This window comes from Clarias gariepinus, chromosome 22, assembly GCF_024256425.1.
Source record: "Clarias gariepinus isolate MV-2021 ecotype Netherlands chromosome 22, CGAR_prim_01v2, whole genome shotgun sequence".
NCBI lineage: Eukaryota > Metazoa > Chordata > Actinopteri > Siluriformes > Clariidae > Clarias > Clarias gariepinus.
Window position 1 is genome coordinate 6,924,762 of NC_071121.1, and position 26,050 is coordinate 6,950,811.

General features: G+C 39.5%; 2 protein-coding genes across 4 annotated transcripts in view; one reads left to right on the top strand and one right to left on the bottom strand.

The window, feature by feature from the left end:
- arhgef25a (Rho guanine nucleotide exchange factor (GEF) 25a) overlaps positions 1-10,057 on the bottom strand; it is a 94,508-nt gene extending 84,451 nt beyond the window's left edge. For both annotated transcript variants that reach the window (XM_053482611.1, XM_053482610.1), the window contains exons 1-2: positions 9,557-10,057; positions 954-1,089 (exon numbers count right to left, since the gene is read on the bottom strand). In XM_053482611.1, coding sequence (XP_053338586.1) covers positions 954-1,089; positions 9,557-9,652 — 232 coding nt within the window. In that variant the 5' untranslated portion in view covers positions 9,653-10,057. The remainder of the gene's footprint in view (positions 1-953; positions 1,090-9,556) is intronic.
- A 6,538-nt stretch (positions 10,058-16,595) lies between these two features.
- On the top strand, positions 16,596-22,970 carry ankrd33aa (ankyrin repeat domain 33Aa). 2 transcript variants are annotated; one of them, XM_053483191.1, is made up of 5 exons: positions 16,596-16,661; positions 18,682-19,072; positions 19,223-19,352; positions 19,463-19,603; positions 21,784-22,970. In XM_053483191.1, exons 2-5 carry the CDS (start codon positions 18,797-18,799, stop codon positions 22,587-22,589), a joined length of 1,353 nt encoding a protein of 450 aa, XP_053339166.1. In that variant the 5' UTR covers positions 16,596-16,661; positions 18,682-18,796; the 3' UTR covers positions 22,590-22,970. The 2 variants fall into 2 exon arrangements, with proteins under 2 accessions (XP_053339166.1, XP_053339167.1); XM_053483192.1 differs by having other exon boundaries at positions 16,614-16,697.
- Positions 22,971-26,050: the final 3,080 nt, after the last annotated feature.

Consider the following 26,050-nt stretch of genomic DNA (forward strand, 5'->3'; position numbering starts at 1 on the left):
GCTCACCATCTGTCCATATGGTGCAAACCCTAGTACCCAGTTCCCCGCAAGGCAGTTACAAAGCTCCTTTTGTTCCATTGCACTCAAGGAAAAAGTGAATGCACGCAAACATTTCCTAGGCAAAACAACTATGGCTGCATTCGATAGGATTTTTTTTTTCTGAGTTTGGAGAAAGGCAAGCTTAGCTACATCTGGAAGTTGTTCTCAGCGGCCACTCATCAGATTTTTTTTTTTATCGAAAATTAGCGGCCAGTCCGGTTATCAGTACAAGCAGTGCGGTTTAAGGGTGTGGTTCGTTAACTTTAAGATTACCACTGTAACAAATCCAATCTGATTTAAAAAAAAAAAAAAAAAAAAAACTACCACTACCACTATTTATCACAACAAAGCACGGTTACACCCACACCAAACCAAAACATACGGATTATCTTTTTTTTTTATCGCGATTTGTCTGCAAATCTCAAAGTGCAAATGAAGAATTCACTGTACTAACATTGGATGTTTTATGAGATGTACTCAGCTGAAACAATTATTATAGTGTTTTGGTTCATGATAATAGCCAGAGGGGGATTTGTAAATATTTGTAAATATTCGAATGCTTGCATACGATACAAGCCTATCCAGCTGCAGAAATGCTGTCCCTAGTGGCTATTTAGAATAATGTCAGCATGTGTTATTGACCTGATCATGTTATAGCCTTTGGCTGACCAAAACAATGAAAGCTGTAAGATGAACTGGATGGTGGTAGATAACGATGAAACTTACAGTGTGGAAGAAATATGTTTATTCTTGACTCATGTACAGAGTAACAACTTTGCTATTTCTGTTGTCTGCTACATTTCACCATTCTGTTTTTCGACCTAATCTGGAAACTTCACCTCTGTCAGATATGATGGATTAAAATCTTGTCCAAGTTGAGCCGAACAGAACCAAATAAGGCTTCTAACTCTTACCTTCTTTGTCTCTTTGCCCTCTCTCAGGGCTGTCCCGAGATGCCTGCTCCCACTCGAGCCTTTCCTGATCCCAGTGAGACTGGCTTGCTGCCTTTTGTTCGCCGTCTACTCGCAGCTCCTCTGTGTCCTCTGAGTTCTGAAAAAAAAAAAAAACACAAGAACGTACTGTAAATGCTAGGGGAAAAATTCTGCATAATGGAATTTAATGTTTGCTTATTTGTTGCATTAAAGTTTTATAAAAATTGTGTACATGAGGTAAACTCCTAAAACAACCAAAAGACATGCACAATATGTTTAAGATGTGGAAAATACTTTATGCCATCTTATCAAGAGGCTTAGTACAGAAAGTCAAGCCAATCTACTACATTGCAATCTGTGAAGCATAACCGCCCACTGCAGAGCTTCAAAATCCTATAAATGCTTTTAAAATGTTTCTTGTGTCCATAACAGAATTTATTTTGGCAAAGAAAGTGGAATTGTAAGTATGCACTGAGTTAAGGTTTGTTAGATTTTTGGTAGATCAATAGAAAATACCTGCTATAGCTGGGTAAATGTCACTAAAATCCTCCTTTAAATCAGAAACACCCAGTTATCATAAACATACTGCAAAATAATGTTTTATTTTATTAGGTTTTATCATGACTGACCAAACATTTAGACACACATCCATCAGGACTTTTCTAAGTCTCTTGAAATATGTTCCTCTAGTTTAATACTTTATTGTGTGATGTTGTCCTGTCCCAAATGCTGCTGTCCTCATTTTAGCTAGTGTAATAAGTGGGTAAGTAATAACACGTAATTTAAATACTTTTCATATTTTTATTGAAAAGTATTTAATTATTTAATTATCCAATTTTTTTGTAGTTTGTATATACATACATATATATACTATATATATATAGTGACATCACCATCTACACTTTCCTAATTTCAGAATTTTCATCATATTTTGTTCATAGGTTGAATTTTTCAAGCTTAATTAACATCATATGAAATGACAGTATAAAGTCACCTTCAACCTTGCATCGCTTTGCTAATCGAAGGTCGACCATGTGCTCATTAATACCCTTTTGAAACAACCGACATGTGTGCATAGTTCTTGCCACATTTTGGTTTGGTTTTATTATCAATTGACTTTCCCCATTAACTAATATCTTTTTGAGAAAGGGACAATATGTGTTTTTGATGTAAAAATGTATATTTTATAATGAAAATTTATTTACTCTACTTTGAATTTGTCGAAGACAGGGTGGACATATTTTGCGATCTGATAGTACATTGTCTGCATGCCGTTAATTTATTTAAAAAGTGCTGGAGCTTGACCAACATGCATTTCTAACAGCCTAAGGTCTACTTTAAAAAAAATTAACATGAAGATAGATAGAAAATCTCAAAACTTATGGCGACACAGTGAGTAAGTGGTTAGCAATGTCCCCTTCCACCTCCAGTGTCCGGAATTGATTCCTGCATCGGGTCTGTTTACATGGAGTTTTTATGTTCTTCCCATGCTTGGTGTGTTTCAGATTTCCTCTCACCGTTCAAAGACATGCAGATCATGCTAATTAGTGTTTCCAAATTGCCCGTAATGTGTGGACATATGTGAATATTGACTGGAGGTCCTACGACAGTTGTAAAATGGTAATAAATACAATGGTAATCACCATTCGCCCCCACAGTCCCGAGTTGGACTACAGAGGTTCCTAGAGGAATGGAAAGGCACTTTATAGTGAGATTACCCCAGCTAGAAATAATATCAAGTGTTATTACAACGGTTACCACAGCATAGTAAATCCCTGATGATGTATTCCTTCATTAAATTTAGACCAAATAGTTGCCTGACTGGTAAAGAGAAAAGTTAGTATTAGCTTTGTATAATAGTATAATAACTTACATTATACCTTAGCTAACAGGACACCCCCCAAAAAAATAGTAATAAGGTGGGACATAATGCTAGCACAATGTTAGCACTTTATCTTTTTTTTCTTTAATCTCCCTTGTCTTGTGTTTTCTTTTTATGCTAACTATTTTAGTCTCTGCCCTAATTAACTAGCATAAGGATGTGTTTGTGATTGACTGTTAAGCAGTTTCAGGTGTTAACGACATCTCTATAGGTTATCTCAAGGTTATGTATTTATTTACAGTCACTAGCTAACATGTACTGCTGTATTAGTTAGCCAGTTTGGCAAATAATTTCTTATAATACACATAAGCACTCACTTTCCCTTAACAGGATTTTAGCTTGGTGGTATTCTGAGAGTGCGACCTGTTGAACTAGCATGATGCTTTTGATAAGAGTCTACAAGCACTTGTGTAAGTCACTCTGGATAAGGGTGTCTGCTAAATGTTCTAATTGCAAATATAAAAATACATACATCTAAAAAAAAGTATTTAAGATTTAACATACTACGAACTCCAGCTCACTAGCCAAACAAGCTGCTTAGCAAACTTCCAAATATGCTAATTCTACTGAGTGAAGACTAAATACTTCATAAAGATTTTACTAGTGAAATTTATTATCTACTTTATATGGACAAAGGTATTTGGCCAAACCAGCTAATTATTGAGTTCAGGTTTTTTAATCATGCCCAGTAAACGGCGATATTAATGCTTCAGCATACCATGACATTTTGAAAAATACATACGCTATGCTTCCAGCTTTGTGGCAACAGTTTGGGGGAAAGTCCCTTTTCCAACATGACTGTGCCCCAGTGCACAAAACAAGGACTATATAGACATGATCAGTTTGGTGTGGAAGACCTTGACTGGGCTGCACAGAGCCCTGACCTCAGCCCCATCCAGCACCTTTGGGATGAACTGCAACGGAGATTGTGAGCCAGGCCTTCTAATCCAACATTACCACATGACCTCATAAATGCTCTACAAAATGAACGGGCACAAATCCTCACAGATACACTCCGAAATCTGGTGAACAGCCTTCCAAGAAGAGTGAAAACTATTATAGCTACAAAACGGAGACCAACTCTATATTGATGTACAATATATGTATTAGAATTGCAGGTTTGGCCAAATACTTTTGTCTATGTAGTGTATAATTAGTCGTTTTCCTATAACAGGTCCTGTACACTATCAAGAATGGTTAAATGTCTCTGTATTAGAAGTACTACAGTTGCTGCCAGGTTCACTACACTGCTAGGTGGCTAGCTCACATAAGATTGTTAAAGTTACCAAAACTTAGTATAAGCAAACATTGTGTGGCGTGGGCGGGGCGGCGGCTGACGACCAGCATGCCTTGCGGGAATGTCGGTGTGTTCACCATGATGGGGAAAGGTGTTTGGGTTAGTGGCTTCGGCCCTGTTGTGTGTGAGGGGGGTGTGACGTGTGAAATGTGCTCCAGTTCAAGCTAGTGCTGAATTGGATGTAGGCTCCTGAGTGAAGGTGCTGCTCATGCCATACCTGCTGGGTGCTAAATAAAGTACTCCTAGCCATTGTATTGGGCAGCAAATAAGCTCACTCGTCTCTCCAGCATTCTTTCCGGCGTAAAAACGCTACATTGGTGTCAGAAGTGGGATGGAGAATAACGGGTTCGAGCGCACAAAGGAGGACCTTTTAAAAATCCAAGCGGGCCGCCGAGTAGCGGAGCGACTACTCGCGCAGAAGAAGCGCTTTCCTGGTGGAGCTAGCGCGAGCACACCACGTCAACCAACGCGGAGCAGGAAGCAGAAAATCCCGGCGCTGGATCTCGGGGCGAAGGCTGGCGCTGCACAAGCGCCGGAGCAAGATACAGCTCCGTGCGCTGTTAGCCGGCAAAGCAACCTGCCGCTGCGCGAGGCCGAGCGCGCTGAGCCCATAATGGCGGCACATCACGGCGAAAGAGCCGAGCGACCGCCCGCAGCTCAGTGGCGCTTGGTAGGTGAACCTAGCCGGGGACAGGGCTACCCGTCGCGGCTAGGCCTCGACACCGCTTCCGAGATTCCGCGACAACGCCGAGGCCAGGGACCGCCGGACTACCGCTGCAACGTTCTCAGGCCTGAGGGACAGCCGGACTACCGCTGTAACGTTCTCAGGCCTGAGGGACAGCGTTCACCAGCAGCCGCTAAACTAGCGCCGGGTGGACGATTGGGGAGCCCCGCGGGGCTTTACATCGACTGTGGGCTGGACGGCGTCTTACTGCGGGCGCTCGTGGACACCGGCTCCACTGTTTCCCACGGGTTGTGGAACTGTGAACCGCTCATCGCCAGGCAGAAGGGCCCCACCCAGCGCTTGCGGGCACCGCTGCAAGACTTTTGGGTGGGGGCACCTATGGGGCGAAGGGGCGTGGACACTCACAGCCAGCTCGGCTTTCCGATGTCATCTATCGGGTGCGGTTGGCAGGGCGGGCACGAGTTTTGCTCTACCGGGACCGTCTTGCGCCTCACCAGCCGCACGCCGGGGAAGCATCGAACTCTGTGGAGGCCGGACCGCCTCAGGACTACGTTCGCGTTCATCCCTCATCTGCCAAAGGATGCCGGCGTTCCCACCGCCAGCGCCGACCGCCTCCACGCCTCCAAGGCAAAGTTCGTCATGGTGACCAGGGACGGTCACAGCTCGGGTGGGGGCAGTGTGGCGTGGGCGGGGCGGCGGCTGACGACCAGCATGCCTTGCGGGAATGTCGGTGTGTTCACCATGATGGGGAAAGGTGTTTGGGTTAGTGGCTTCGGCCCTGTTGTGTGTGAGGGGGGTGTGACGTGTGAAATGTGCTCCAGTTCAAGCTAGTGCTGAATTGGATGTAGGCTCCTGAGTGAAGGTGCTGCTCATGCCATACCTGCTGGGTGCTAAATAAAGTACTCCCAGCCATTGCATTGGGTAGCAAATAAGCTCACTCGTCTCTCCAGCATTCTTTCCGGCGTAAAAACGCTACAATTGCATAGATTCTTAGGATTTATGCATGAGGAAATGCATAAGTCTCTTAGTCTTATTTAGCTTTTTTACTAGAACCGTAAAAGCCACATCGCAGCATGATAGCTGTTGAAATAAGGAACACATAATTGTGTTTTTCTTCCGTTGCCAGGATCACCATCCTGTTCTAATGTTTTCCTTTTAGTTTTAATTGCTTCCAAAGTTTACATGTATGTAAATAGTGATATGATGTCAGAGGCAATCACTGTTTCACAATCTGGATTAAAAGCAAAACCCAGACAATTGAAGTAGTCACTGAACATATTACAACCTGAGTGATTAGGACACCAGACCACCAGAGTGAAAATGTGCCAGGCATCTTCTCAGAGTCCAAGGACAAGTAGTGCAAACATCTGAGAAAAGCCTTAAAAGCTTGTGGTTACCCAAAATTGATTGTTGTCAAAGCAGTTCCAGGATCCATTGGGAATGGCAGACCAATAACCGAAGAGGAAGAACAGAGCAATTGGAACAATAATGATACCCAGTATGTGGCAGATGGTCAAAAACCAAGGATGATTTTCAGTAAACACTATGCTCCAGAGTATGTCAAACCCAGCACCACATTCAGACAGAAACAGTCCAGTGCAACGAGGAATACACGCATGAGTACATTGCTGAAACTAAACAACCACTTCATTAGTGCCTGTCCCAACACAGGAAGGCAAATTCCTGGATAAGGATGAAGTGCAATGATTCTGAGTATGAGAGAGAGGCCATTTATGTCAATCTGGTACAACCATTCTTCAAAAGAGGAGGGAGATATGTGACTGCATTACCCACTAACAGTGCTGTCCTGACATGTTTAACACTGCGGTTTCACACCTTTAACCCTTATGTCACATCAATCTCATGACTCTACAGGTGAAACAAACACTGCGATTAAAGGGCACTTATTTTCCCACCATTCAGCAGCTCCTTAGATGAAAAGTGAAACTGACTTTGTGACTGAAACAGTGCTCACCAATGCTGCATTTAATTTCAGTCCTCAGACATTTAAAAACTGCCCCCTCAATTTGCAATTCCTAGGGAGAAAGGTGTTTGGTTTAAGAACAGTAACCAAATTGTTAAGTTTGAAGATGAATGAAAAGATAAGAATTACTGCTTGTTGTGTCCACCACACCTCAACACGTATCTGAAGATCTCAAAGAGGGGACTGACTTTTGGCCTTGTGTCCTGTGTCACGTACATCCTGTACTTCAAAATTACATCCAGCAGACGTAAATTGTTTGTATGTTTATCAGTCTGAATACAGTGTTACCATATAAGGAATCAGGAAGCACAATGAGGGTGTTGTTTTACATGGGAAAAGTTCACATCAAAACCCTACAGGTGTCCTCAACCCCTATGATCAGCATATGATGCTCTGTTAACCTGCCCACTCACACTGTGGAAAGCAAATAAAACATTACTTTAAATGAGGTTATAATAATATTTCGATCAATTAACATAGGCACATTGGTTTATTATTAATTAAAATGAAGCTGATTTGTTTCTAAAAATAAAAAAAATAAAAAATAAAATATATATATATATATATATATATATATATATATATATATATATCAGCTTAAGCACACCAAGTTTGGAAATGACGTCATTCCAGTTGACTTCCCATTTCTAAGTTCTAATGAATGCAGCATAATTACCAAAAAGCATTTCTTCATTATGTCCTGGATATTTTAAAACATTACAGGTCCAGAACTGTGCAAACTTCTTGAGCCACCTCTTATTTCTTCATATTTCCTTCCAAAGAGATGGACTTTCTTGCATTTTTTTTTTTTTATTATTGTAGTCTTGAGAAATAATTCTCCAGGTTTTTTTTTTTTTTTTTGGCTCTCATTTTGGCAAGTTTTTTGGCAAAGCATAAAAAGCATTCAACTTATGGCATGAACCAGTAAGAACCAGGTTCAGATAGATGCTCAGACAGATGCTCTGGCTGGTGATTAGTATTCTGGTGAGGCCGAATGCTAAGTGGTTGGAACAGACGAGAGGGGAAATGAGGTTGTCGCTTTTGGCTTTTGTCACCTCGCCGCCTGTTTAATCTACTTCATTCAATTTCATATGGAGAAATGAGGGGTGGTTCAAGTCCTTTACACAGTTTATAATCTATATATATAGTATGTAGTATAATGGTGGCTTAAACGGTTAGGGCTCTGCATTAGTGATCGGAATGTTGGGAGTTTAAGCCCCAACACTGCCAAGTTGCCACTATTAAGCCCTTGAGCAAAGCTCTTAACCCTATCTGCTCCAGGGGTGCTATAGCCTGGCTGACCCTGCTCTTTGACCCTGGATTCCTTACTGAGATATGTGAAAATCATTTCACTATGACAAATAATAGAATCTTAGTATATTTACTTGCCAGATTATTAAATACAGATATAGCAGGGACAGCTGGTATAAATGTGCGATCAAGGCGAATCTCTCTTGTGTCATTTAACAATTAAAAGATCTCACTGTAAGAACCTCTATATCAGGTTTTAAGGTGGATTATTTTGAACTTTTATTAAATCTTTTTTACTACACCAACAAAAAGAGGAAATCTTTTGAGAAATTATATGAAGAAATAAGGCAGGGGGTTCAATTCTTTCTAGTCTAGGCTGTAGATTCATGATTTATGCTTATTATAACTTATTAATCATTAATATCAGTGACAACTCCAGCCAGACTGACTGTATTATACAACATAATATAACCTCTAAACTTAATCTCTATTTCATCTTATTTAATAAAACATACACAAATTATCTATTCAGCTGCCTGTACGTGGCACTTGGGTAGAAGCTCTCTGCCAGTCTGATTGCACAAGTTGTTGTGAGGAGTTGGACCTGTATCGTCTGTTTTGTTATGGAGCAATGGCTACTCTGTTTCCTAGGCTGGACGGACATTCAAAATACCTAATGAGTGCCGAGGAGAGACAGGCCTCACCATTCGCCATGGCACCCAGAGCCCAATCTCTCATCAGTATACGCACTCCGCCACCTCAATTTCGGAGACGTATGGCGATTTGTTTTATTTACTATCCCATTTTTTTTCCACCCCCCTGAAAATCCTTGATAATTCATTCTTCATTCATTTTTCTTAAAGTAAGAGTGTAATCATGAGTGTATGTTTCTCCTAGAATTAATAGACTTAATTCATAAAACAAGACAGTCCTGGTGGACGTTTGATAATTCCATCTCTTCCTGTGCTCTTTTTCTACATCCTGCACATTTCGTTTCCGGGGAATCTGTCTCCTTATCTTCTTAGGCACCTTCACACATAACCGTGCGTGCAAAACCTCCATCTGGACTCGGGAATGTGTTTGTCGTGTGGTTACTGTGCGAAGAGGTCATGCCAAGAAGGCTAGCATTAAGGCATGGATATCATTAGTAATTTTTTCATGAGAGATAAAAAAAAAAATTAAGTAAAGAAAGAATTCAGCAAGTAAAACTAATTTCAAAAGTGACAGCAAGACACTTGTTCTGTCTGTTGATGATTGTTGTATTAATTGCGTGATGAATAAAAGGGCTTTGTATGCTATTTACAACCAGAAATACGTCGTCATTTGGATGTATCCTCTAAGTATATTTAAAAAAGGTAAACCTAATCAACGAACAAATGCACATTTTTGTTAACAAGCACCGGACGTGAGATTGTCATGTGTTCCTTATGATGAAGGAAAAAATTCAAATAAAACAATAAATGCTATGAAGGCCTCATTCACTCACCCAGTGTTGGCTAGGCATGGCCAGGGAACTCAGCATGTCAGCCATGGCACCCAAGATATGATCAGTGCGCCCCTGGTTCTTCTGAAGAGGTTTCATTGTCACAGAAGGCTCCGGTGTTTGTTTCTATCTTCCTCCTATATTCCAGTGTCTCCCTTTCCTTCCTCCAGGACAATACGGCACAGCTTTGAGCTGCAGGCCAACTCCTATTTGCCTGGCCCACTGCAACTCTCCTGCGCATAAATAATTGATTGTGGAGGAGCTGAGGGTGCTTTTGTCTGGGATGACACGTGCCTTCTTTATTCCAGCACTCCTCTCTGGCTGCTGCGTCTTGCAGAGATGTACGATGCAGTTCACTCAGGCCTCGTCTCAAATCTCTGTCGTCCCTCACCGTAAGGTCAACTCACGAAGCATCACGGCACGGGTTGGAAATTCATTTCTTTACATTCTTTTTTTCCTCTACAGTGTCCCATTCCTTTCTCCTCATGCTCTGAGGCTTTTGAGTACCTTTCTCGCTATGTGAAGACTGACTTTTCTGAAGTCTGGAGTCACTGAAGTCTCAGTTTCTCTAGCCTGTTATTGGCTGCATGCATCTACCACCCCTTCAGAAGTCCACTCCTCTCTCCCTCTCTCTCTTCCCCCCCCCCCCCCCCCCATACATATTCGCTTGCTCCCTAGTGTTCTGTTTTGCACAAGATGTTGATTCTGCAAGCGTGTTTTTGTTCCTCCTGGGCTTCCTAATTTCTTCCTGCCATCCACAGATCAGGTCTTCTCTTGTTATCTCTGTCCTAAACCCATTTAGCAGCACGTGGTTTGTGTAAACATCAAAAAAGGCAGCTGAAGTCAACACTAGGGAACAGGGAACCACAGACAAACCTGTTATGAGTTATCTACAGAGGCCATCTCCTAGGATTATACTAACATAGAAAGAAGGCGTCGTGAACTTTTGCCGCTGTATAGCGCTCTCTAACAACAAGCGTGATAAAGTGTATGGACGTACAGTACAGTATGTGTATGTGTGCGACACATCGTTCCAGTGTCCATTATTCTTATCTGTTATCACGTAGACTATGGATTTTGTTTAAACTACTTCACTTTTTCCCATACAAAGCAGACATACACATTCCACTGTCTGCAGCTTGTTCCTTCCACATCTGGCCAAGAGTCAGAATAACACCAAAGATTTACAAACGTTAGTGTTCCTCAAGCTCACTCCCAGCTGCCAAAACCGCACACGGGAGAATCTAATGTAACTGTTTCTACACATAAATAATCCCAAGATAATGGCCAATTGTAGGCTTTCAGGAACATTCAGTTCAACAAGGTGGAGAAGAACTGGGGGGAAAAAAAGAGTTTAAAATAATCTGCCCCAACCACTTCAAGCTGGAGCAGAAGATGTGTTAAAATGGCTCATGGAAACACTGCCAAGAGTCTAATAATAGTGGACCACATGGTTTTGTTTAGAACTGGCACTTTGTCTAAACTTAGAGCTCATCGGCCCTTCTTGTTCATCCCCCAGCTCAGCTTGGGATCAAACACCAGTCTTTGGGAGGGCAGAGAGCAAAAACCATCATGACCAGCCATTGGTTTTCTCTGACAACCTTATTATATATATATATATATATATAAAAAAATGTCACACATATTCATTTATTTTTTCAATAATAATGGGTTATAAAGCAATTTTGTGGGGTTTTTTTCCATATGGGTTAATGTTGTCTTAATGGGGAAAAAAAACAGATCCTTCACAGATCTGTGGTTGATTTTAGACGTTTGATTGCTTTTGAATGAGATTCAGTAGTGTCGGAGAACCATCTGCTAGTCTCTGATGGAGTCCGTATGGTAATAAAACGCAGTGTAATGGTGATTTCAGTATGAATAAAGGAAGCGTAAGATACAAAATGAACAAGTCGTTTTTAGATATTTTTAGGGTTTCTAGTGTTGTGTACAAACAACAAACAAAAAAACACAAATCAAATTTTTTTTTTTTTTTTTAATATGGGCCTGGCTTATCATATTAGAAGAGCCCTTGTCCTAGCTTGTTGCTCAGCTCTACTGTTCAGCAGAGGGGCGTGGCTCAGGAGCTCATTAACATAGACACAAAAATAGCATGTTTGGAAGAGGAGTGAAAAAAAGTTTGAGTCATGAAAATGTATTGTCTGATGTGTTTCTTGTGCTAGATCATTTACAGGCACGTTTTGGGAAAGATCTCAGAATTAAGTTAACTTGATAAAGACATAGTAACATACGGGACCTTTAATGGACTTTTGTGACATCCAACTATCAAGAAGACAATAATGTTGACCTAAACACAGTAAAACTAAATCAGAAATCCATTCAAGTTCTTTTTTTTAATGTTATAACAGATTCAAGATTCAGCAGCCAGTTCAAAAATAGATTTTATTACAAAAGCTTAAAAAAAACCATATTTTAACAGCTTATCTTTTTTTAAGATTATTAGTTCTCCACATGTTGCTAACCTGATTTGGTCACATAGGGATCTCCTTGTGATCAGGAAGTTCTGTTCATTTTTCTTCATGAATCATTTAGGTGATTGTTAGTCATCTTGAGATTGGAATGCCGCAACTAGAGCACCATCAAACTCAACCAAGAATACATAAAAAAGCATGACTGGTTTTCAGCCTCCTCAAAGTTCTCAATTACAACACATTTATCCTAGCACCAGTTTCTGGAGCAGTCCAGTTCACATTTAAAACGCTGATAAATGTCTAAAAATATACACGTTAGCACTTATCAAATGCCACTCTCCATCATGTCTCATTGAAGCCTCTAGCATGACTTGACTGGAACCACAATCCCTCCTGCTACAAGGAAGAGCATCAAGACTCTCTCCTGGAACCCAGATGGTGGAATGATTTTCCCCTGGCTATCTGGACAGTTGAGTCACTGTCTGTCTTTAAACTTAAGACCCACCAAGCACTTACAAGGACACAGTTTTTAACTCTGGTAGACTTGTACATTTTGTTGATGTACTATTTATACTGTTTCTGCTTGGCAGTATTTTTGAAATGGCAGACCATGAAATTTCTTTTTGTACGAGATTAAGGATCTGTTTTGATGGAGACAGTAATTCTGTTAGACTCTTTGGATGAGGACACCAAATCTTACAAATAAAAATGTTCAGCAGGACCTATTACACAATGCAATGAGATTCTTTTGAAATTAGGTCAATGGAGGAACTCATTTCATCTCTGTGTTGACTCCATCTTCTGGCATAAGGGAGGAATGACACTCATTTAGACCACATTAAAGGGGACATATTACAGTATACCCCTTTTTCCACTTCTGTGCATTCTCAATGAGATCTCTGTGAAAGCTTTGGTCAAAATACCAGGTACGGTATAGTTGATATAACTGACAGTAGAGTAATGACAATAAAAAGACATAAAACTGTAACTTTAAAGCATAAGGTCTCCTCCATATAGTAGGAGCACTAGATTATTTAAGGATGTAACCACTGGCAAAAAACAATTCTCTGAACTTTTGTGTTGCACTCTTAAACTACTAAACTATTCCAGGTCAGTCTAACTTCCCCTCTCTTTCTCTCTTTCTCTCTCTCTCTCTCTTGCTGTCATTTCCTGGTTCAGGTCATCCACAGGAGAAAAGGGCAGGGGCATTTTGTTCTCTTCCTGCTCAGCTCGGCTCCCTACACTTGTTGTCTCCTAAGTCTGGGTGACCCTGGCGGAGCAAGAACAAACTCTCTATACACATTTCCTATCATCCATCATCACTTTTGCTGATCAAGCTGTACCTCCTCAGGCTGGAAAATAAGTGCTAGTACATTACAGAAGAACTAAAACAATATGATAACAATTAAAAACAAATTTCTAGTCAAATACTTATCTAATGTACTGTATCCGAGTATGAGATTATCAAAGGCAATAATACGCCACTTCAGCCCATTTCCTAACAATCTCATCATAAGATAAACCACCAATTATGAAAATATTTGCATGAGTTAGTTTTTTTAACTTTTTGTTTTGTGTTTTTACCCATTAATAACCAGTGTAGAATTATACTCCGATAGGTGAATTTAGGTAAAATGTTACAAAATAAAATAATATAAATATATGCTTTGTATACTACATTAAACAGCAAAGTTATCACCAAATAGGAAACCAACTGAAATTTACCAATTGCTGAAAGAAAAAAAGGTGAAAATAAATTAATAAAATCTATACATATTATAAAACTGTAATGTTAGGGTGTTTGTACATTGAAGATATTTGTGAAAAAAAAAATTTGTTGGGGCCGTAAGAAGAGCAATAGAGCACTTTAAGATGTTTTTTGGAATTTTTGTCTGTCTGTTTGTCTGTTTGTTTGTGCACGCATCACATTTAAACTACTGAATAAATTTGAATGAGATTTTTACAGGTGTGACAGAACTTTATTCACATGGAAAACACGTTTATATAATAAAAAAATCTACCTTGAAAATCTCAAAAATCTCACAAATTGCGCTGTACATTTATGTTTTATATGCTTATGAGTGTGCATTTAAAATCTACTCATTAAACGAGATCTTAAACCTTCATTCCGCATAACTGTATAGTAACACGTAAAAATTTTAGTTCATTCCAAAATTCAACAGATGGAGTTGTGAATTATTTTTAAAACGCACTTGTAAATATATATATATATATATATATATATGCATGCACGCTGACAAAACTTATATGTAAATGTTTGGTTAGGTCTCCGGAATGCAATGGAATGAAATTGTCAAACCCCACCCCACCCTCTACCCGGAAAATATGCATCATTTCCTGAGTTATCCTGATATATTTGGTACCCATGCCAAATCATTTTGTCCCCTGGGTCCTAAGTCGCTCAAAAATCATTTTCCTCTTTAAAAATAGAACGGAATCAGTGAAAAAAACATTGACAGACCCTCAACTATAATGAGGTTTATAAACACTTTGGGACTACTCCATTTTTAAATACATACATGAAACTTGACATCCCACAGGTTTAAAACCTCCTTAAACATTTAACCCTGAGAACTGTATTTGTCTAGTTTTGTTAAGAAAACCAAAGGAATTTGAATCGGAGTGTTTTATTTGTTTTTTATTTAATAATTCAGTGATGCAGTAAGTTGTGAAATGCCGTTTAATTCGCCAAGCCCAAACTCTCTTAACTTCATGTTAGCTATCATGATTTACTAACCCTGGTAGGTTTCTGTGCCAATCTAAAAAACTGGTAGTTTGACAGCACTCATTGGATTGACTGTACAATTGAAAAGTCCACAGAGCTCAATACAGCTCTGAGATCTGGATTTACACCATCAATTTACCTTACAGGCAGGATTTACAGGCAGGAAGGTCTATCAGAGATTCCAAGATCAGCTCAAACAATTGTATGTAAGTACAGGTTATTGGGAGGTGTAACCAATTTGCCAAGGTCTGGAAAAAGATTTTACACTTAGCAGAGAGGAAATTGGGTCAGATCTTGAGGAACAACCCGGGAGCCACCAAAGCACATACCTGCAGTAAACTGGAAGCTGCTGGAACAACAGTATTACTGGCTACATCTACCATGGACCGGAAGGTTGCCGTCCAAGAAGAAAGTCCCTGCTCCAAAATCAACACCTTCAAACTTGGCTAAAGTTTGCAGCTGACCGTATGGAAAAAGAAAATGCTTTCTAGATGAAAGTTTTGATCAAGGGCATGTTTGGAAGACCCAGAGAACACTGTGCAAACTATTAAGTATGGTGATAGCATCATGTTTTTGGGGCTGTTTACCTGCCAGGTTGCATTGCACAAAATGGATAGAATAAAGCCAAAGGATTAGAACATCAAAATGCTTAAGCATAACCTCAAGTCAACATTTGGACAGTTTGAATCATCCCAAATTTAATTGTTATCCAATAATACCTCCAAGAGGAGTGGTCAAATATCCAACCAGACATCTACCTAAAGATTACCCAAACTTGCTAATGGTCACTCAACCAAATATTATATGTGCCATATGTACAATTGTGTTATTTTCATAAAGTATTTTCATTACATAAAGTAAAATGCTTGTGGATTTCATCTTTTAAAATTTTAAGTTGTGCAATCTTTCTGTCCCGGTTCAAAAGAGTCACTGTGAGCTCAATTATGTCATGATGAGTGAATGCAAACTTTTGACTGCAACTGAAAATATATGAGCTACACTTTAAGAAAAATCCATCATGATAAGTGATGAGTCTGTTACTTGGCTAAACATGTTCATCACGACAATGAGAGCAGTCCATACCAGTATGTTACTGGCAATAAAAACAGTAGGAGACAATGGGATCAGTTTGATTAATACTTTCCCTCTACACACATTTTATACAATGCGGACCATGTTTCTGTTTTTTTTTTCCACTGGAAATATAATTATTACAATAATTAATTAGTATAAGTATTAGGAATTTGATTTATTTATAAGTCTTAAGACTATATGCATGTGTGTGTGTGTAAAGAGAGATAGCGAGATCATTTGTTTATATCAATAGCAAACTATATTTCCATAGAGACCCCATGGTAATACACTTTATTTATTGTCTCGACTTACGGGGATGGACAGGGGTGAAATTATCTGACACAGATTCTTGCTTAACCAAGTCATTGCACTTGGCTTCTTACACTCTGTGCTACTATGGAAAAAAAAAATAAAGCTGTAAAACCAGTGAAAGATGGGGAAATTAGAAACCTTAGGCCAAAGAAGATGGAAAAACCATCCTGTAGACTCTCGACTGCACTTTAACCGCAGAAGAAGGGGGAAAGCCTGTTTCTGTTTCTGACAACTAATCCCCAAATCTCTTATAATCAGGATGAGCAGAAGCATGTTGCCTGACTTAACACAGCATCTATGTAAAGGTTTAGGAAGGAACTTCAGCTCAGTGACCTGACTGATTTAAAACTGTAGTAGGAATAGAAAAAAAAAATTGTGTGTGTGTGTGTGTGTGTGTGTGTGTGTGTGTGTGTGTGTGTGTGTGTGTGTGTGTGTGTGCAAGGCCGGTAAATGGCAAGAATCGTCCACGTTTTGTCAGGAGGAGCAAGGCAGCACAGGAGGGAAGTGTGACTGCACCAGAGACATCTGCCTGTCCTAACGAGTAATGGTAAGGAAGCAGAAGACAAGCTGTCTTTGTTTGCAGGTAAAGACAAAGGAGCAAAGAGAGACAGAGTATAACTTATTTTAAAGCAAGTGAAGATTAAATATATTTTTCTAATTTAGTTATTATGTTGTATCCCACAGGCAATAATTATCGAACTTATTATTGATTAGGAGGCTAATCCAAAGCGTGATACTAGAAAGAAGAAAAAAATAGCTAAATGATGTTTTAAATAATGTCAACTTGGGCCATAATGTGTTTTGTAATAGAACCCTGTATACTGTAGATCTACTAAATTGAAAAAAAGAAATCTGTACCTACTGTAGGATTCAGAAAACATCTGGTTATAAAATCGAGTTTTGGAAAAAAAAAAATACTGTATACAGTACTGTGCAAAAGTTTTGAGCCCCCTCATTTTTTCATATTTTGTTTTCAAAGAGCCAGATATTCTTGTATTTTTTAACACATGGTTCGCCGGGCTTCCTAAAGGACCTTTTGGGTCACATTTTAGCAAGAGGAATGTTTTTGTTTATTAAGCCACACAGTAACCTATGAATCATTCAATCCTAAAAACCATCTAAACTGCGGCATGAACCAGTGAAAGACAGGTGCAGATGATACACCAGTATACTGGTGCTGACAAATGCTGAGTGGTACGCCTGGCACGCCTTGCACTCCAGGATCTGGGTTCGATTCCCGTCTCTGTGTGCATGGAGTTTGCATGTTCTCCCCATGCTTGGTGGGTTTCCTCCACAGTCCGAAGACATGCAGATTAGGCTAATTGGCGTTCCCAAATCCCCCTCAGTGTGTGAATGAGTGTGTGTGCCCTGCGCTGTAGTGGCACCCCATCCAGGGTGTACCCCGCCTCGTGCTCTAAGTCCCCCGGGATAGCCTCCAAGCCCCCGCGCCACCGTATAAAGGATAAAGCGTTCATGGTATGATGGTTATCCTGTATTTCCACACATTCTACAGTTTTAGCATTCTGCATGAGGAGCACAGAAGGTGGAAAGGCCTGTCTAATGTGTCTCAGAGCTGTGCTGTGCGTTTGTGCTGCCAGCTGAATAAATCAGTTGTTGGAACGAAACTGAGACACATTTGGCTCTGCTAGAACAGATTGTTTATGTAAATGAAACGCACTGTTTTGCCATCTTTACGTGCTGTCTGCCCCGTCGCAGCACCCCTCTACATCATCCTGCCGCAACTGCAATGCGTTATCACCACTAGTAGAGGTTCCTCAGTGAGGCCAGATGCTGAGTTGGCAAAGCCGATTCACGATAAACTTGCTCTGATGAATAACATGTTAGCTCGGGGCAGATAATGGAATTAATGTGTCGTGAGCAAACATTTTTCATTAATTCTCCTGCTTTGGGTTTGATCAGCATCTTCTAGTCCTTGCATATGAAGCTGGTGGTAAAGATCAGTCTTTTAATAGATTATTATTATTATGATGATGATGATTATTATTATTGGGGATTGGTGGCTCAGTGGTAGGTTTCTTGCCCGCCATGCGGAAGGCCCGGTGTCAGTTCCCACCCAGTGTCCAAACCCCAGCCGCTAGATGCAGTGCCGGTTCCAAGCCCAGATAAAAATGAGGGGTTTGAGTAAGGAAGGGCATCCGGCGTGAAAACCTACGCCAAGCTGTGTGCAAAACGTGGTATGTTGTGGCGCCCCCTTGATGGGAGCAGAAGGTCCAACATCATTAGTTTGAAAGATCAAAAGTGTTTGTCAAATCTGTGGTGCTCTGTTTAATCACCCTGGTTGTTGTTATTTTTTTTTTATCAAAATAAGTTTAACTAAATTCTATCCAGAATAATCATTAAATGTTCTAAGGAACATCTTGTTTACTTATGGTTTTATTAGGTTCACATCTGTTACAACACCATCTTAGTCACTAGCAGTGTTGGGAGTATGCAAAGCTTGTTAAAAAATAATAATTTTTTTAAAGCTTCACTCACATTCATAGCTACTGTATGTGATTTATGATCGATCTATAGAATGACTGGCAATTCCAGCATTATCATTGCAGGAGTCTGGGCTGGCTGCAGCTGGAAAATGAACAGCGATGGAGTTCCTGCTCTGCATGTGATCCATTACTCACAGCTAAATTCTATCCAGAATAATCATTAAGTCACAGGACCCAGATGGCTAAAGTTAACGTCCTCGTGCATGAGGATCCAGTTCTGGGATTTGGTCCAGATGAGGATGACTCTGAGTCTGATTCTTGGCATGACTCAGACTCCGGGAGCATACTTTCAGATGACTCTGTCCTCCCTGACTGTGAGCTGGAGAACAATATGGAGGGTACGGTCAACACTCTGTATCAGGCGTGTGCTAGGAATCAGGCCTTATCACTGTGCGAAGTGCTGGAGCGTGGCGTGACGCAGGACCAAGTCATGGAGCTGGACATCAATGGCAGGGTAGGAAATCATCTGCCTTTTTTAATGTTAATCTGGTGATGTCTGCGAATGTCTATCACAGTTATAAGACTTTAAAGATGAGTATAGTGATTTGATGTTGTTTATGCATTTTTTTTATTATTTATAAAAAAATGATTTATTATTTGACAGAACGGTCTTATGGTGGCGGTTTCCAAAGGCTTCGTAGATATTGTGTACGGCCTGAAAGAGTGTCCGTTTTTGGATATTAATCATCAAGATAATGATGGAAACACAGCACTCATGATCGCAGCACAAGCGGGTAAGAACTCATTTAAGTGGTTTCACTTAAATAAATAAATAAATAAATAAATGCATGACATAAACCCACAACAAAAACATCTGTTCGACCCATTATTCTGTAATCTGCAGGCTTTGTGATTATCCTAACCTATATTCTGAACTACTATTCCGGTGTGGACGTCGAGCTCAGAGACCACAGAGGCTTCACTGCTCTCATTAAAGCAGCCTTACAGGGCAACACCGATTGTGTGTCCTCACTGCTCATGGCTGGTAATTCCTTTTAACCCCATTTTCTCCTTCTTTAGTAGTCCCAACCTAGGAGATGGTTCTCCTTCATTCATCTCAGTAGCTATCAAGCCAAGAATAAAAATCCTATTCAATTCCTAATATTCCCTTCAACTCGTGTATAGGGGCAGGTGTGATGGTCTACATACTTTCACAGAGTAATAATAAACAGATTTTGGTTTACAAGACATTTGTTTAACATTTATGGGAAGGAGTCTCCATTATCAGTGTGCCTCAGTGCCAACTGGACAGGACAGAGGAATTCCTGGTTTCTTGATAACATCAAGCTGTATATTTTGGCTTATTAACTTCAAGAGATAAAATAATGCTAGCAAAAATATTTATATTTTCAGCCATTATTAAATAATAATTGTTAGAAAGCATGTCATTCATTTGTAAATTTAAAAAAACCTGTACTTGTTGAAAAATGACTGTAGTATAAGGGAAATGTAACACCTTAGAAGTTACTTTTATAGAAATAGAATCCACATCTGGATGGTAAATCCTTACAACACCTGTTGTGCTTTATTCCTTGGTTATAGAATATACACTACCAGGCCAAAAAAAAAAAAACGCCTTTCACTTTGATCACATCTGTGTTGTTATTATTATCCACATATTAATCAATGCAGTAATAATCTAATGGCAGGCTCTTAAATATTTGTTTATTTAATCCAGGTGTTTATTTTAGAGTTGACGCCTTTACTCCAATCAGAATCTGAGTCTCCCATCATCAACATGGAAATAAATGTTGTGCCATTGCATGAGCTTATCAAAAAGATGCCACGGCTGTAATTAAAGCAAACGGTGGTCCAATAAAATATAAGTTGGTTTACAAGACATTTGTTTAAGATTTTTGGAAAGGAGTCCATTTCTTTTTATGTCAGCGCCACACAGTCTAAAAACATGTGGTGTAGGATGATTGGTGCTTGAATCATCCTGGCAGGGAGATAAAAGAATCTTAGTGTATGAGCATGGTGCTGTCTGATGATGATGATGATGATGATGATGATGATGATGATGATGCAACCACAAACAGGATTAAAAGTCAGATCTAAGGACATTTCTGATCCCTTTTACTAATCTCAGAGTCATCTCAAAGACGACTGGATTAACAATGTGTGGACTGATCAGCACTTTAAAGTCCTTCTTCACACCAGACTGTCCTATTTCGAGCCAGTTCAACGAAGGCAGCAGTTTATTGACACTAAGCTATTTCAGGCTAGGAACGCAGTCAAGGGAGTTGATATACAGAGTTTAGTTTAGACCCCAAAACTTTTTTTTTAATGTATTAATGTATGGTAATGCGGTTAAAACTAACGATTTTAATATTATTTTTATTTTTATCTTCATCTAGCCAGAAGGTTTGTTTCACACTTTATGCGACTCTGACAATACGATGTAACACAGTACAGTTAAATAAGCATCTTATAGTGTTTGCACTAAAAGTAATAAATAAATAGTATCTCATCATCTGCACATCATGTTTTTATTTCTATTTCAATGATGTGCTTCAATAAGAGGCCAGAAGGGGGTGCAATGAGGTTGTCTTGCTTGTCTGTATATGTATGACTCATAACTAGACCAAGATATGAATAAAAAATAACTGGTTGAACTTCTAATATGATTTGTATGTTCCAGTAAAAAGTCATCCTTCTCACAAACAACTTTTTCTTTTTCTTTATTTTCGGCCGGGCAGTGTATTATCTATAACTTTTCGTGTGGCATCTACTGAATTCATACAGATATTGGAATGAAATGTAGTTTCAAATTTTAGTGCTACAGTTTCCATGGCATTAAATGAGACATTAGAGAAGAGGATAGGAAGCAGATTAGTCATTATAATGTACTAAAAAAAAAACCTTAAAAAAATAAATACATATAAATATATACATACAACAACAGACTTTACATTAACTTTAATGCAGAAAACCTGAATCTACTGCACTGTAGACACAATGTAAACCAGTTATTCAAATTATTCAGGTTATTATCATTATTATGAAATAAAATATGTTCCATTAGCTCTGTGATAAGATACCCCGAAATGATTCAGACTAGGATTCTCAGAATGAGACTGTGAGAGTCACTGTAAAATAAAGCATGAGCTTTGCCTGAACTTGTGACTCTGTCTAACGTCTCTTTCCTGTCTGTCTCTATTCCAGGTGCAGATATGAATTCAGTAGATGCCACACGAAGGAAGGATGTAACTGAATGGGCACTAAAAACAGGACACTTTGAAACTTTTACAAGGCTGAGACGACTGTCCAGCCGACCCCGCGCGGAGCAGTTCTGTGAAACCTACGTCCCCGAGTGGCCAGACCTTAAAGAGCTGGTGAGGAAAGCCACAAGCACAAAAAGCACAGGGCAGAAGGTCACCAGCTGTTTGAAGTCCACGTTCGCTTTCAGTTTTCCACACGATCCCCAGGACAACGGCGTCCTGGATCACATGGTGCGCATCACCACGAGCGTCCGCAGTCCTCTGGTGATCACAGGTTGCCGTCCGCTCTGTCCGACCAGCCCACCAGAGCTTGGCCTGATGCAGCAGAACCCAGACCAGAGCCACGCGTTACACCACAGAAATGGCTTCATCTTCTCATCCTCCTCCACTATCACCTCCAGATCGCATACGTCCCTAAGTTCATTCCACTCGGACTCTGAGGTCCATAAGGGCAGTATGTTCTCCCTGGCTTCCAGCAGCATACGCAGGATGGTCCCACGCAGCATAACACGCCGCAACAGCGTCTTCCCCACCAGCTGCGTCCCGGTAATCAAAGTAACCAAAACGCCTGACCCGACCCCGAAGAAGGAGAAGAAGAGTAAGATGTGTAAAGGTCACCTGGAGCCACCTGTGTGGAGGTACAAGGAGGCGAAAATGGAGAAGAAAAAAGAGAAGAAGCGGTTGGAAAAGGAGAAGACTAATAATACAATGAAGATGGAAAAAGCTGCCAAGAAAAAGGCCGTAAAATGATAAGGAACTTTCGCACACATGCAAACACACACACAAACATATCTAGAGTTTTAGTTCCCATAAAATGTCAAGCTTAAAATCTAATGGAACAGACTCTGTGAAATGTAACTTTTGGTGGGATTTTTTTTTTTAATTGCTGTTAAATAAGGCTGCCAGATGTTTGCGCAAGTTTATACTCAAAACAGTCATGAGAAAGAAACCTTTATTGCAGTAAAATGGCAGCTCAGAGATACAGATTTATCGTGAATGGTATTTCAGATTATGAGTAAATAATTAGCAAATCGTTCCTACTGTTCTGCACTATTTCAAAAGTTGTTGAAGTCAAATGCAATGGTAACATTACGGTTACTGTCATCTATTTTACACATGAAGCATTTTATTTAAAGCTCCTTTATAGAAATGCATTACATACAGTATGCTCTTGGGTGTATACAGTAGATATACTTTGTTTTAGAACAGATGCATGGCAGAGCTTTCTGTAAGAGCCATTGGATAAGAAGGCCTTGCTCTTGGGATTTATAAAGAAGGAATCGTTCAGGCACTCTCTGCTGTAGAGCTATCTTACTGTGCGTCTCAGGAATCAGACTGTCTCAGGATCATATTGCTCATTCATAATTCCTATGCACATGTTTCTACTATGTGTTTGCAAACAGCCAAAGAAATGGACTGTACTGTTATAAATCATTTTTTGACAAAAGCTTGAGTCTATTTGAGTCACGCATGTATTCCAATTCGCTTTCACAAAAAGTTATGACTAAATACGAATACTAAATGTAAAACATAAAACCCACAAATAATAATAAAAACAGTCCTAGCTCAATCTGGCCACACAGTCTCCAATGGTTTTAAGATAATCTTTGTTATAGTAGAGATCTGTCTTTAAAAAACGCATTTACCATTTATAGATTCAAAACATAAATATAATTCGCTATGATTTCATTATAACTAAAAGCTACCACAGGTCATAGAAAGAAAAATGTTTTTAAAAACTGTTGCAAGCTGCTGCATTTATTTGGCTCAACCCGTCCCCTATAGGAAAATGTCACTGCAAATGCGACAAGGTTCTTAAACCGATTACCTATATCACCGATATAAATATTGATGTCCTTATAAAAGTGATCTCATGGCTTCAACCCCATCACACATACATTGGCTCTCTGTATCGTTTAATAAAAAGGGAAATTATGTTAAACCATTCAACACATATAGGATACAGTTATGAGCTTATAATAAATATACAGAGGGGCCCAAAAATGTACGCATATTTCACCAATATAGCGTGTAGTATTCTTCCTCTAAAGTTGTCTATAGTCGAACCATCGATGATGCTAGAGGCATACTTTTTTCATGTCGAAGTGTGTATACATTTTTATATACATTTTTTGTAGGCATTTTTATGGATACTGAAACAATTCAAGCTACAGCAGCCCTGCTATCGGATCAGACTACAGTGTGCGGTCCAGCTTTCACTCCCCATGAGTATAAGTAAGCCTCGGCTCTCCATGGCCCCTTTTGCTGGTTCACTGTTCATTTTCTTTCATGGATCACTTTTGGTAGGTCCTGACCACTGTAGACCAGGAACATCCCGCATGTGCTGCTGTTTTTGGAGTTGCTTTGTTCCAGTCATGAATCCATCACGATTTGGCTCTTGTCACAGTAGCTACTGTGTAGTTACAATATGTCGTTACAGTGGCGTTTGGAAGTGGCTGAGATATTTTAGACATTGCTGTTGATGTTTTGGATGGCAGAATAGAATAGGCAACTGTAAGGATTTAAGTGAATTTGATATGGGCAAAATTGTGATGGCTAGACTACTGGGTCATTCAAACTCCAATACTGCAGCTCTTGTGGGCTGTTTTTGGAGGTCAAGACCTACCAAAAAGTGGGTCATGGGCAGCCAAGGCTCACTGATGCACGTGGGGAGTGAAGGCTGGCCCGTGTAATCTGATCCAATATAAGATCTGTAGTTGATCTAATTGCTGAAATGGTTAATGCTGGTTCTGATTAAAAAAAAAAAAAAGGTATCATATAGAATACAAAAAAATACTGTAATGTATAATATATGAGCTTCCAGGTCAGATTCAAGTCTTGGTTCTAAAATGTGTATATATATATATATATATTGCTTTGCTGGCATTTTGATCAAGAAAAGAAAGAAAAGAAACAGTAGAAACGACGCGGTTTCCATGATACTGTTGTCTTATTTAGATTATTAGATAGTTTTGTGAATATTTCATGGTATGTTTGGTGTATTTGGCAGACATTTCAAACTGCAAGGTGATAAAGCAAAGCAGCGAAATTAAGTAGGACTTCTACACAGGTTAGCAGAGTACGTTACCATAAAGTGCTGTCTACTAAAAAATCTTCCATTTAAGCTGTAAAACTTTGCAAGTCAATTTCTTTCTATCTGGTATGTGTGCTTATAATGTTAAATGATTTTATCATACAAATGTAAAAGAACACTGTCTTTTCTAACCTGTTCTTGTGTGTCTTAATTGGGTAATAATAGAGCTTTTTTACAATAATGGTATGATTACAATCTCACACACTCTGCTAATGCTTACAATGAGGCTACAGGAGCAGGAAAGAAATCACTTTAGCTTCACTTGAGTAAAGCTGAGTAAACAGATGGCCAAATCTGATTGGTACATTTATAGACCAGACGGCACCTCTACCAGATTTAGCCATGTACACCTCAAATCCACCAGGAAAAAAATGCTATAAAAAACAAATACAGTAGCCATTTAGAAAGAAAAAGTTAAAGAAAAACATATTTATCACAGAAGCTATTAGAAACTTTATGAAAATAAAAGCTGACAGGAGCTTTAATGCTCACATCGTTATCAAAGATGCTCTTTCTTCATAAAATATGTTAAGATCATGAACCTAGTTCTTGTGATCTTGAATGTAGTTAATGTACCAAGCTGGTATAACAATGGGATCATTCAGGATTGTTACTTTTCCAAGGTGTGTGCTTGGAACTTTCTCCTTCTGTTGTAGCGATCTACTTACAACCTTAAAGGGTTGCAGAGGAATAAACTAGAACCCTAATGGTCCAGGTTTTGTGTGAGATACTAAGATGTTCTAGGATTTGACCTCCTCAGCCTACTTACTGTAGATGAGACTACGGGAGACTATATGAGACGACTTAGACTACAGTTTGAAAAATCCCAGGTTCAAACCGCCATAGCGACAACGTTGGGCCTTTTAGCAAGGCCCTTAACTACAGACTCTAGATTATGAAATGCCAAATGTATTCTTAGTCTGATCTTCCCAACTGACAACTACTAGCCAGGGAGGGTAAACTAAAACATGCTTCCCCTGAGAAAGGTGAGACCAGCTATGACATTTTCAAATTGCCTCCGGTTACTCCGGTTTCCTCACACAGCCCAAAGACATGAATGTTTCACATAGCCCATAATGTATGATTGTATTTGTTTCTTTGTGCCCTGCAATGGCTT